The 12,199-nt window shown below is 34.8% G+C and overlaps 1 protein-coding gene across 4 annotated transcripts; it reads right to left on the minus strand.

The window, feature by feature from the left end:
- Positions 1-8,249: 8,249 nt before the first annotated feature.
- LOC114370932 (putative F-box/FBD/LRR-repeat protein At1g78760) lies at positions 8,250-11,632 on the minus strand. 4 transcript variants are annotated; one of them, XM_028328339.1, is made up of 4 exons: positions 11,480-11,628; positions 10,294-11,287; positions 9,935-10,136; positions 8,250-8,658 (listed from the first exon to the last, which is right to left on the minus strand). In XM_028328339.1, exons 2-4 carry the CDS (start codon positions 11,272-11,274, stop codon positions 8,561-8,563), a joined length of 1,281 nt encoding a protein of 426 aa, XP_028184140.1. In that variant the 5' UTR covers positions 11,275-11,287; positions 11,480-11,628; the 3' UTR covers positions 8,250-8,560. The 4 variants fall into 4 exon arrangements, with proteins under 4 accessions (XP_028184140.1, XP_028184139.1, XP_028184138.1 ...); XM_028328338.1 differs by having other exon boundaries at positions 10,294-11,306; XM_028328337.1 differs by having other exon boundaries at positions 10,294-11,345; positions 11,480-11,627.
- Between the last annotated feature and the right edge of the window lie 567 nt (positions 11,633-12,199).

The raw sequence follows: 12,199 nt of genomic DNA on the forward strand, positions 1-12,199 counted from the left end.
AAAATACCTCACAATATATATATATATATATATATATATATATATATATATATATGTTTAGGTAGCAAAATACCTCATGGAAAAAAACAAAAAACATTTTTGACTAAAAGGCCAAAACGCTTTTGAAAAGAAATAACTTCCAGTTTTTCTTTGGAAAAATTCACCGATCAAAACACAAGGATTTTTGAAAAAAATGTGTGTACACATAAAGGGTGAATGTTGTGAAGGTTTCCCAAATGCCTAAATGGACTCGGATGTGTGCCTAAATTGATAAATGAACATCTTCTGGAAACACTGGGTTGATTTTAAATAGGAAAAATGAATCCTAAGCCTTAGTGTTACATGGCCACAAAACTTGATATTTGAGTGTCCGCATGGGTGCATGCATGATCAGTTTTGCATAAATTTCCAAATCGTCATTGTTATATGCGTCTCATGGAAATAAATGTGGGGCATTCTCTTTGTCCTTGAACCGCTTGCCAAACAAATACCCTGACATATGTCACGTCTGACCTTCCGCAAGCCCATTTGAGCCAAAACCTCAATCCTTCGACCATAAACCTTGACCCAGGATTAGAACTTTTACCCTGGCCCTCGACAAAAAGAACAGAAGGCGCTCCCAAAAAGAAGTTTCATTTACTGTTAAGTTGTGAAGGTGCTTGGAAGAGCAAAAGAAAAAAAGAAAATTCCTAATCAAAGATTGGAGGGAAGCAAAAAGAAAGAAAAAAGTTTCCGATCAAAGATTGGAAGAAAGTAAAAGAAAAACATACAGAAATGTCGTTGGACCAAACAATGTCTGAATAATGTATGGAATTGTCACCAACAAGAAAGAAAAGAAAAGCAACCATGACGTGAGATGCCTAAAGCAGTCCCCTTCTTGGTTACCAACCGAATCTTTGTGCCCTTGTCTCTTTCGTGCCGCGTTAAACGAAGAAAACAGAAAATGAAAAGGCCAAAACTTTCAAAGCCAAATTTCCCACCAAAAACACCATTCCCGAAAAAGTCCTGTTAAATCCATGATTGCGCATGTTATCTTTGATTTGATAGGAAATGATTTGCAAAGTCAAGTCATGACATATCTATGGTTCAGAATTCGGATGAAACACTTGCCTGTGTGAGATTTATACACTTTGAGTGATTTTCTTCTATTTTTGGACCCATTGTTTCCTCTAAATGGTTGCTTATAAACAAAATGCTAATATCCTAAATCTCATTTGTGATTATGAGAAAATTCTATCAACCTGCTTCCCTTCCGCAAAAGGCACATTTTTTTTCTTTAAAAACTATAGGTTGCTCTGATCGGTTGGAAGTTTGTTTCTTTACTAAAGCATGTTCGCATTTTAGTGAAAGAACACTGAGACTACTCTAGTCTCACCCTCGTCATCCAGAGATGGCAAGTCCGATGACACGCAGAGACACCTCACGGTTATCCGCACTCTCATCATCCGGAGATGGCATGTCTGATGGCACGTAGAGACCAATATGGTCATCTGCTCCCTTTGTCGAATACCTCAATGTCTTTCAACCGAGATTACTTTAGTCTCACCCTCGTCATCCAGAGACGACAAGTCCGATGACATACGGAGACACCTCACGGTTATCCGCACCCTCGTCATCCGGAGACGGAAAGTACGATGACATGCAGAGGCCAATATGGTCATCTGCTCCCTTTGTCGGAGACCTCAGTGTCTTTGGACAAAGACTATTTTAGTCTCACCCTTGTCATCCAGAGACGACAAGTCCGATGACACGCAGAAGAAATATGTTCATCTGCTTCCTTTGTTGGAGACCTCAGTGTCTTTCGACCGAGACTACTTTAGTCTCACCCTCGTCATCCGAAGATGGCAAGTCTGATGACACGCAGAGACACCTCACGGCTATCTGCACCCTTTGTCATCCAGAGACAGTCGAGTTAGAAGACCCACAAAGATTCTCTTTTGCTATCTAGAGACCAACAAGTCTAATAGCATGCAGAGACCGTCATAATTATCTGTTTTTTTATCACTTAAAGCACCAAGGCTTTTTGTTGTGCTCCTGATGTCTTTTATGCTTTTTTTGATTGACAGGTTTCGCTGATTGAGCTGTTGGGCGGTCGGGTGAAGATTCAGCTCGAACAAAATTAGTGTCTTATCTTTACTTCCCTTTTATCTCCAATAAAAGATAAGTAAAGAAGAGCAACTGTCATACCCTAATTTTGTCCGGGGACAATTGTTGTCGGTGTACAGACCTTGGTTGATCACTTTGAGACGCTTAACAACCATCGCAGCATAATCCATGAATTTCTGCGACGTTTTGGAAAGAAATCAGCCAAAAACACAAAAACGGGGCTGAACTTATCAAACTGAGTGGTGTAACTAGCATTGGGTCCATCTGGACAATCTAGAACACTCTGGAGGGGGGTGAACTTATCAGTTGGGGGTGTGCTCAGAAATCTTTATCAGGAAGCAACTGCGTGGCAACCACCTCACCATTTCTCCTATAAATAGGGGAAGGGGCCAACAATTTTTTCACTGAGCTTTCACTTGAAATTAGTGAGGAAAAGAGAAAGAAGGGAAAAAATCCAAGCCAGGGTGCTTCCGTAACGCTTCCGAGACATTTCCGTGAGCGATTCTGTGGAAGTTCTTCACCGTTCTTCGTTCGTTCTTCGATCTTCAACCGACAAGTTTTCGAATTCGAAGCTCTCAATTCATTCTATGCACCCTTAGTGGTCCATTCTTGTTTTGTATGCTTTCATTCTTACTTCATTTACTTTCGGTATTATTTTCTTCCATTTTTAACGAGCTTCGACCGATCATTTAAGCCATTATCTTGCCTAATAAATGATAAAATAAATTTCAACCGATCACTTATGTTGTAATCTCGTTTAATCATTGTTAAAACAAGATCCAACCGATCGTTCATGTCATAACCTCGGTTAAATAAAAAAAGTAAAATAATAATAAAATAATCAAAATATCTAAAATAATAATAAAATAATCAAAAGGCCCCCAATAGGACATTTTACTTTAAAAGTTCCTTTAAATGAGTTGATAATAACCAAGTGAAACTAAGGCTAAAATCAACTCACAAATCAAGCTTTGTCCGCAAAAAGGATCACTTGAAACCGTTTTAAGGTCCAACGCCTTAAACAGTCCTCTTTGCTTTTATCGGTTAAAATGGACCGTTCAAAAGTATAAAATCAACACACGGTATAAACTTTACCACTTTTTGAAGAACTACGTAGGTCTGATTTCCTCATCGCAATTAAGGATACGTAAGAGCAAAAGCCCCGCTTTTGTCGACCCCATGAGATCGTTAAAGGTCCAATGCCTTAATGTTTCTCTCCTTTCAAAAACAAAAGATCGTTAAAGGTCCAATGTCTTAACGTTTCTCTCTTTTCAAAAACAAGAGATCGTTAAAGGTCCAACGCCTTAACGGTTCTTCCCTCCTTTCAAATATCAAAAAGATCGTTTAAAGGTCCAACGCCTTAAACAACTTTTGTTCGGTTAAAATCGATCTTGCAGAAAAAGATCAAAACAACTTAACCAATGTTCAGTTCTTATGAAAGAACTATGTAGATCTGATTTCCTCATCACAATTGAGGATACGCAGGAGCGAGGGGAACACCCTTGTTGACCACAAAAAAGAGAAAAAAACATAAAAAGCCAAAAAGATAAAAAAAAAATAAAAAAAGGGAAAGTACATAAACATAAAGTCATGTCTTGCACACTCAATTAGAGGTTGTCGTCCCTTGTGACGGATGCGTGAGGTGCTAATACATTCCCCGTATGTAAAAAAAACTCCCAAACCTTTCATACTTAAAGTTTGTAGACCCACGTTTCGGTTTTTCTAATATTTTCCTTAAATAAACGTTGGTGGCGACTCCGCGCATTTTCCTTTATTGGAAGATGCACCTGTGAGTCTCGCGTCGCCCTCCCGTCGAAGGGTAGGTTGCGACAACTACTAAAAAGAAGTAACTAGTGAATTAAAAATCAAGATGATATTTAAAAAAGAATCATACATCAAATCTTGAATTAATGCAACAACATTAGCCATCGAAGAAAATTGCTAAGAGAAACAAATCAGAGAGCTAACACCACCAATAACAATCAAAGAAAATTAAAGCAATACTAATAGAAATCAAAGAAAATTAACGCAGTTCCAATAGCCAAATAACACAACAAATTTATCAGCAAACAAATGGCAAAATCAGATGACAGTGTGAGGTCACAAGTGCGTATTTTGGTCGAAGAAAGGAAGGAAGAGGTATGCAGGAATGAAATCAAAATAGGGTTTCTTTCCTAACTTATACATATATATGAGGGTAGTTTAGTAATTTTACGAATAGTGGGTACCTGCGGGTACGGATGAAGAGAGGGTGTGGAGGTGAGATGTGGTGGAGCAGTACGACATAATCAGTCGGCGGTGTGTGACTATGTGAAGTCATAGGTGCATTGATAAAAAGAGCATTTCTCTCACCTCCGATTCTATTTTTAAATTTCCAATGGTTAGAATGCTAAAAAATGAGTTTCAAACCTGGTTTTGAAATATCACAAGGATCCAACGGTTAGCGAGTCCGAGATCATCTTTTTACTAAGATGGGTCTGAGTGTATGTGGGAAAAAAAGAAAGTTTTGAGAGGAGAGAAGAGAAAACGAAATTGAGAGGAAGAGGGAAACATGCCTAGCATGTCTTTGTATATAACTAGGGTACTCATAACCTATTATTTACTTTATTTATTTATTTTTCATATTTTATAAAAAGGAACTCTATTTTATTTCTTATCAAATGAATAAATCAAATATTTTGTTTATTTTCCTTCAAACCATTATTTTAATATAGTTATTTCTCTTTATTTATTTAATTATAAAAACCTCACCATTTTCTAAAACTCTATTTCTTTTTTTAACTAAAAAGCTTTTTTAATTTATTTACGAAAAATGGAATGTTACAGAATGGTTATGCTTTTTCTCAGTTTCTCTCTCTCTTATCAGGCATTGCACTGCCCCCCCCCCCTCTTATTCTAGCTTTCTCTCTCTCTCTCTTTCTCTCTCTCTCTAGCTGAGGACGGGGTGCGTCTAGATCTTGACGCCCTCGATGGCATCGAGAAGGAGGAGGGCGTCGTCGCTGAGTCGAGCGACAGTGGAGACCTCGCTGTATAAGTCGATGTGGTCGGGCAATGGGGAAACTTCTTGCACTTTAGAGGTGCCTTCCTGGTCTATGACCGCGACATCGTGGGTGGCACAAAGGCCAGGAACGACAGCTTGTGGATGGCAATTGGCTTCGCCTTCAAAGTCTTGGAGTAGCTGAATTGGAACTCGAGCAGCAGGCAAGAGAGTAGGTACGACACCCCGGACTCACCGATTAGGACAGCGCAGTCGATGTCGTCGGAGGCGATGACGTCTAATTAAAATTGTGTTATTGAACCACTTTTAAAAAGAAGAAAACTCAATTACAGGTTTTTAAGTGTTGTTTGTATTTTTCTCCAATTAAATTGGAGTTTCATTTAATCTACATATTTTTTTATTACAAACCTTGAGATAAATTTCAACTCTAATAAGAGAACATGACAAACAACATGTTAAGAACTATATTTAAATTTTGTCCAATCAAAAAACCCTTTTCTTGCTTAGTGATGGAGCTATATAGTGTTCTACATATTTCAAGTTTCTTATTCCATTATAGTATTACAATGTTTATTGAGAGGAGAAATAGCACTGTATATATTGTTAATTATGAGTTAAATTTTAAAAAGTGTAGAGTGTATAACTTGTAGTCACCCCTGCGTGGTTCAATCTTCATCACTCTATGCTCTTCAACTTGAATCAAGAAACTGGTGATTGGTGAATGTTCATCACTCTAAGCCCAATTTGGCAAACCTAGCTACGTGATAAACTCACTCCAGCACGTGCTAAGGGAAGGAAGGTACTATCCACATTTGGAAGGTAACCTCTAATGTTGACCCTACAACTGAGTTTTGTACATTTAGGACTCTCAGAGCCGCGGTACTTGGTCTGATAAAATGTGAGAGTAGTTCTCCAACAGCTGCATAAAGTAAATTATTGCTTGCTATGCAACTTGAAGATACAATGGCAGCAATATTAGGATAAGAACAAGGCCAAAATGACAAATAATATTCCAATCAGTTAATAATGTGAAGGTTACCTTTTCCAGAGTCCAATTGCTGAGCTACTTAGTCAGGTTTATGCAGATCATTCAACAAATGTAGATAATGTTTTTTCATGCATCGTTGAAACCACAAGGCATCCAGCTGCTGCAGTGTCAGTTGCTTCAATAATGTTTGCTTTATGATTGTTAATAATATAAGGTATATTTCAGTTGTTTATGTTTATTCAATTAGATATTGTTTAACATGCTTACCCTTTTCTTTTTTTTTCTAATTTGTTGGTCCTAAACAAGAACCTTAAACCAACATATAGATATGAAAATTCTGCAAGAAAGGATTTGATGATTGAACTCAAGGAAATTATAACTCATCATCCTCTTTTACGTGGAAAACTAAAATTTCCGATCATTGAAAGTCATACGCTATGGTATACTCTCAATCAAAGGTTTCACTCTATTTTCTTAATTTCATAATTTGAAGTTCATATGCTACACTTCATTCACGTTTGCCTTGCCTTCACATTTTCAAAGGTTTTAACATTGTGCTACCGCACAAATTATTTATATATTATTTTTACTACTATTCTTGATTTGTGGATATGCATTAATATTTTTGCTACACGTAAAACTTATAGACTATTCTATTTATTAGCCTAAAATTTCAGTGGCTTCAAAATCATAATCAAGAACTAAACCTTTTAATGCACCATTGTAATTCAGAAGCATCTACATCAGCTCCAAAAAATTCAGGTTTAGGCTTTAATATTTTTGTTAGGCAATCAATTTGATGCTTGTTTATCATTGGTTATTACATCCTGCAATTTTGTATGGGAAAAAAAAACTCAATGCAAATTTTGTTTCCGTGTCCTATGTTTTTCTTTCTTAATCTTTATATTGAGATCACGCTTGTTGCTTTTATTTTGCTACTTACAATGATGTTTTTGTTATTATATTTAACCTAATGTTATTGTTAAAAAAAATGATGTTAATTTTATATTTAACTTAATGTATGTCACACATTTGCCTTACGCAGACTTTGACAACTATAATGTCTCCACCACCTATAGTAACATCTCTTGCCTACTATCCCAAAGATAATATATTTGGTATTTGCTTTGATGACTCTACTATATATACTTATATATCATGTCCGTCAAGCTAAGGTATATCTTTTCATTCCTTCTAGAAAGGCATGTAACATCACATGTTTAAATTAATGGTACTAAAGCTAGTTTTTATTTCTATATTATACATTTATGCCAGGTTCTATTCAAGCTTGAGCGTCACTCTACAAGAGGTACTGCTCTAGCCTTCTCATATCCTTAAAATATTCTTGTATCTGGAGATGCAAACGCCCAAGTTAATAATTTAATATTAATAATCATTCCATGCATGAATCATGGCAACGAACACAACTACTTTGTAGAATTAGCTTACCTTTTATATTGGTCGATATGAAAACATTTCAACTACATTTAATAATATAAATAACTTAATAATTGAACTGAAAATGTCTTTTATTTAGGTAATGTATTTTGGCTTTCTGTCATGAACCTTTTCATTCTAGCTGTTTATTATTATTCATTTTCAATAGGATTATGCTATTTATATTTTTTAAATAAAGAAATAAGCATAAATGTGGGTGCAAATATGGTTGGGTAGCTATAATCAATTTCTAGTCATTTAAAAAAAAAGACTTTCTAAGACAATTCGATCATTGTATTTTCTAAGACGGTTTTTGGATAAAACATCGTAGAATCCTTAATTTGTTTTTAAAAATAATATTCTAAGACTATTTTTGTGCAAAACCGTCTCAGAATTCTCAATTGTTTTTATTTTTTTTTAAAAAAAAATTATAACACAGCTCTAGTACAAGACTTTCCACGATAGTGACTTCAACGACGGTTGAAAACCAAAGCCCCTCAAAATCGTCGTAAAAAACATTCTTTTAAGTAGTGAAAGAACATTACACTTTATTTAGAGTTGTACAAATCTTTTAAATTAGTAGGAAAATGATCATTAAGAATTTACTAATTATTACTAGTCTTGGGACCTATTCCATAAATCCAGATTCCAAATTCCTGTCTTTTCTCTTTTAACTATATTTTCACTGTTAATAAATAACTTTTTCTCTTCTGCTTTCAATTTGATGAAAATGTTTTTTTTTTCCTTTATAATTGATGAATACAGTTTCTTGTTTGCAAACTATGCATAAAAAACCTTAGCCTACAATCTTGACAGTGATGGTTCCCAGGATTCCCTATCTAACGGTCACCCAACTTCCATTTTTGTACTTCCTCTTCTCTGTAACCTACCTCGCTTTCTTCGTGTTTTGCCTATACTTATGTTACACCAATAAATGCTCCATTCACCATTTTCCCCTCTTGGTGGGGTGTTGCTTATCACAAAAGCTCTTAACCTAATATGTGTCGCAAAGGATACGCATTACATGAAGGTCATAGGCCTCCCTTATGGTGTTGATGATTGTGATCCCACTCCAAGCTTGGTCCAATTTGGCTTCTATTGTGATTGGCAAGACCAGCAAGGACGGGTCCTGTGTCAAACGAGGGAACATAATTTTTTTACACAATTGTTTAAATATTGAACTCTAATAAATACTTATTGAATAAATAAAAACAATATTTATTGTTAATTTTAAGTGTAAAACTAAGGATAAGTTCCATTAGTAGAAGAAAATTAAGTAAATATTAACTAAAAAAATCTATGAGATGAGTCATTAATTGTAAAACAAAAAAAGAGTGTAAACTGGTAGTAAAGATGGAAAATGTGAGAAAATATTACGTATAAAGAACAGTATACATATAGTGTTCCAAATTTGTCCTTATCTCTATTAATAACTGTATTTTCATTAGGGGAAAATAACTTTTTTCTTTCTGCTTGCAATTTGAGGAATATATTTTGATTTCCTTTGTAATTGTTGAATATCATATCTGTTTTGGATTTGTTCAGGTACCCAGTCTCACAATGTTATATTCATTGATGTTGTCTTGAATTAGAAATACCACGAGTATGTTCTCAATTCTCCTTATACCCATGTATTATATTCTTTTCATTACAGGCTTCATCTCATTTCTTTGTTAATTGTTACTTGCTATGTAATATGTTCTCTTCCATTTTTTAATCATCATTTACAATTTTTTATTTATTTAGTGTACTTAATCAGTCAATCTTTGTATCTATTTATAATCAAACTCTCATTTTTTTCCTTGCTATTTCTTTTGTGTTTTACCTACCTACATAAATGATATAATTTGAGCATGCCATTATGTATTTTCTTCTGCTAATAATGTACTTTAAACCATGTACTGCCAGTTTCTTATAGCACCTAAGACTGTATTTCTTAACATTAATACCAGATGTTCATCATGCGGTTCCTCACAGTGATAGTTTCTTAAATATAAAACTTTCATTTGTCAAAGCCAAATAAAAAACCACATTTATAGCATGCAATAGAAACAAGGCAACTACCATAGCAATCTATCATCTGCTGTAATAAAATGTTAGACACGAAGAAAATCATAAAACAAGGTAAAAACTGAATAATTTGTAAAGCATCTACACCTGAAGAGTTTAAGCATGAACTTTACTAATCACGTCAGCAGAATAAAATAATTGTATATTTCAGACACATTCACCATGTTGATGATTTCTTAAAAATATTCATCCAAGTTAAATAAGAAAACACCTACAATAAACCATAAACAAGGCAATCAAAATCTAGCACCCTATAATTTGTTGTAAGAAGAGAGCATCAGCTAGAAAGGGAAATAGAAAATGAAATAAATTGAATAATATGTAAAAGCATTTACCTAAATAGTTAAGTAAAGAACCATGATACAACTTTTTCGATAACAAAACTCTGATTAGTGGAGAGTTTTGAAGTAGGTACTCCACTGCCTTGTTTACTTCTTCATCAGATATCACTCTGAATAGATATGTTACAACTTTCAATGATTCCAATTTAACAAAGCACGGAGGTTGACTTCCCATTGTAGCAAGATTTGATAGATCCTACTCAATTAGAGTTAATTGAAGACATATTGTAATGGATTTAGTGAAATGCTAAATGCAAGAATGAGTATAGTGAAAAAACTTTGACATAATAATGCAGACATCTCACGAGCCTTATGAAAATAAAAAGAGCATAAAACAAATAAAAGTGACTTACTTTTAGTATTAGCTTAAGCGTCTCATATGAAAGTGTCAATATCTTTACATTAGTGAAAACTTGCAGCCAGCCTATGAGAACTGGATGAGATATATCAGTAGCGATGTCAATAGTTCCTTCTTCAAGACATGAAAGATTACATGTAGAGGAGAGTGGTTGAATACTCAAACTTGAAGCCCCAAAAATACAGACTGTGAGAGAACTAAGATTTGGAGTAGAAAGCACAACTTTGTGTTGAAAGGTGTCCCGTATCTTCAGGTTCTCCAGCTTCAAACTGGAAAGGTTAGAATTAGATATGAAGAGTATTTTTGCATCATTGTGCAAAAAGAAATCATTAAGGACCAAAGTATTCAACAAGTTGCAGGTTGTAAAGGGCTCAGCACAGACATTGTTAGTTGCAGTAAAAAGGACACGGGTGAGACGTAAGGTTTTCAATGCTGGCAACTGCAGGGATTTTGGAAGTTCCAAAGGAGGCCAACAAGATATATTGTGAAGCTCAAGATATGTCAAAGACTGACAGGAAAAAATGATAGGGTCAAGATAAGTGGATATTTTTCCATAAAAGAAAGGAATATTCATAGTCAACCGTTGGACATTGTGCAACACAGCATATTTCATGATCCTATTCAGCAGTTGAGACCCTATTGATTCAAAGATGACTAAACGAACGTTAATAAGTAAAATGGAACCATCCCGACAAGATAGAACCTGAGATACAAACTTGTTAAAATTGACAACCCTTCTTTCATCAAACAAGCTAGTAGATTGATCGAAAGAGAGAGTGGTAAGATGTTTCCAGAGGTCCTTCCATCGTTTGGACAAGATACAAGTTCTAAGTGCATCTTTTGTGTCAATAAAATTCATTATATGGAGCAGAACAAAATCAGGTAACTCACTCAGCCTATCCCTCTCTTCTTCAGTTGTCCTCTGTATCATCGGCTCTGTTGTCAACTTCCCCTTAGTTTCTTTTCCTTCTTCCATTGATACCAGCTGACTGATAAAAGACAGATTTTCTTTTTGAGCAAAAGCAATGTTAGCATGCAATGGAAAACCTTGGGGAAGTGATTAAAAGAGTTGGTGAGGGAAAAACTATAAATAGTTGTTATACATGGCAAAGAAATATTTGATAATAAATTCCAAATTAAAAAAAAAAATTGGTGAAAAGAAAAGGAGAAGAAAGTTATACCTATGGTGTGGGGATGCACAACCACCCAAATGTGCTTCCACCAGCGAAGAGAAAGGAGACTTGGAATTGATAAAAAAATTACCAAAGATTAGTAGTATAATTGATAATAACTGATTATCTACTGTTTTCAGAATTTAAAATTGGAACCACTCTGGCCTTTGAAAACTCCATGTAATAATGGAATAAAATATATGGAACGCTTCCAGATTTTAAACAAGCGACCCTTTGGAACTTTCAAAAGTTTAATGGGTGATAATTTTATGTTTTTGGAACAAGTAACTTTATGATAGCTGGAAAGTTTACCAGGTGATTAAACAAGTTTTAGGAATGTCGCATCTATCATTTTCCCAAAACCCATTCAATAGCTTCAGACGGCATTTTTCCAAAACTAGAACACTGAACCTGTACAAATTTAAAGCACAGGCACTGAAAAAAAACACAATTATTTTAATTTCAATTAAAAAATAAACAATTGCAGAATGCAGAAGAAGAGAGATAAAATGCATGGTAAAAAGGTTGATATAAAATGTTGATACTTGTACTATTCTTGGACAAACACTACAAGAAAAATGACCTATGCTTATGGACACTTTTTTCCTACAGACATGAATTAGTATAGGTAAATCTCAAAAGTATTTCTACCTACAACTAACTAATGTAGGTAAAACTCAACGATTTGTACCAAACATTATTTGGTGTAGGTAAATTCATTTAAACTAA

The sequence above is a fragment of the Glycine soja genome, chromosome 10 (genome assembly GCF_004193775.1).
Source record: "Glycine soja cultivar W05 chromosome 10, ASM419377v2, whole genome shotgun sequence".
NCBI classification, from domain to species: Eukaryota; Viridiplantae; Streptophyta; class Magnoliopsida; order Fabales; family Fabaceae; genus Glycine; species Glycine soja.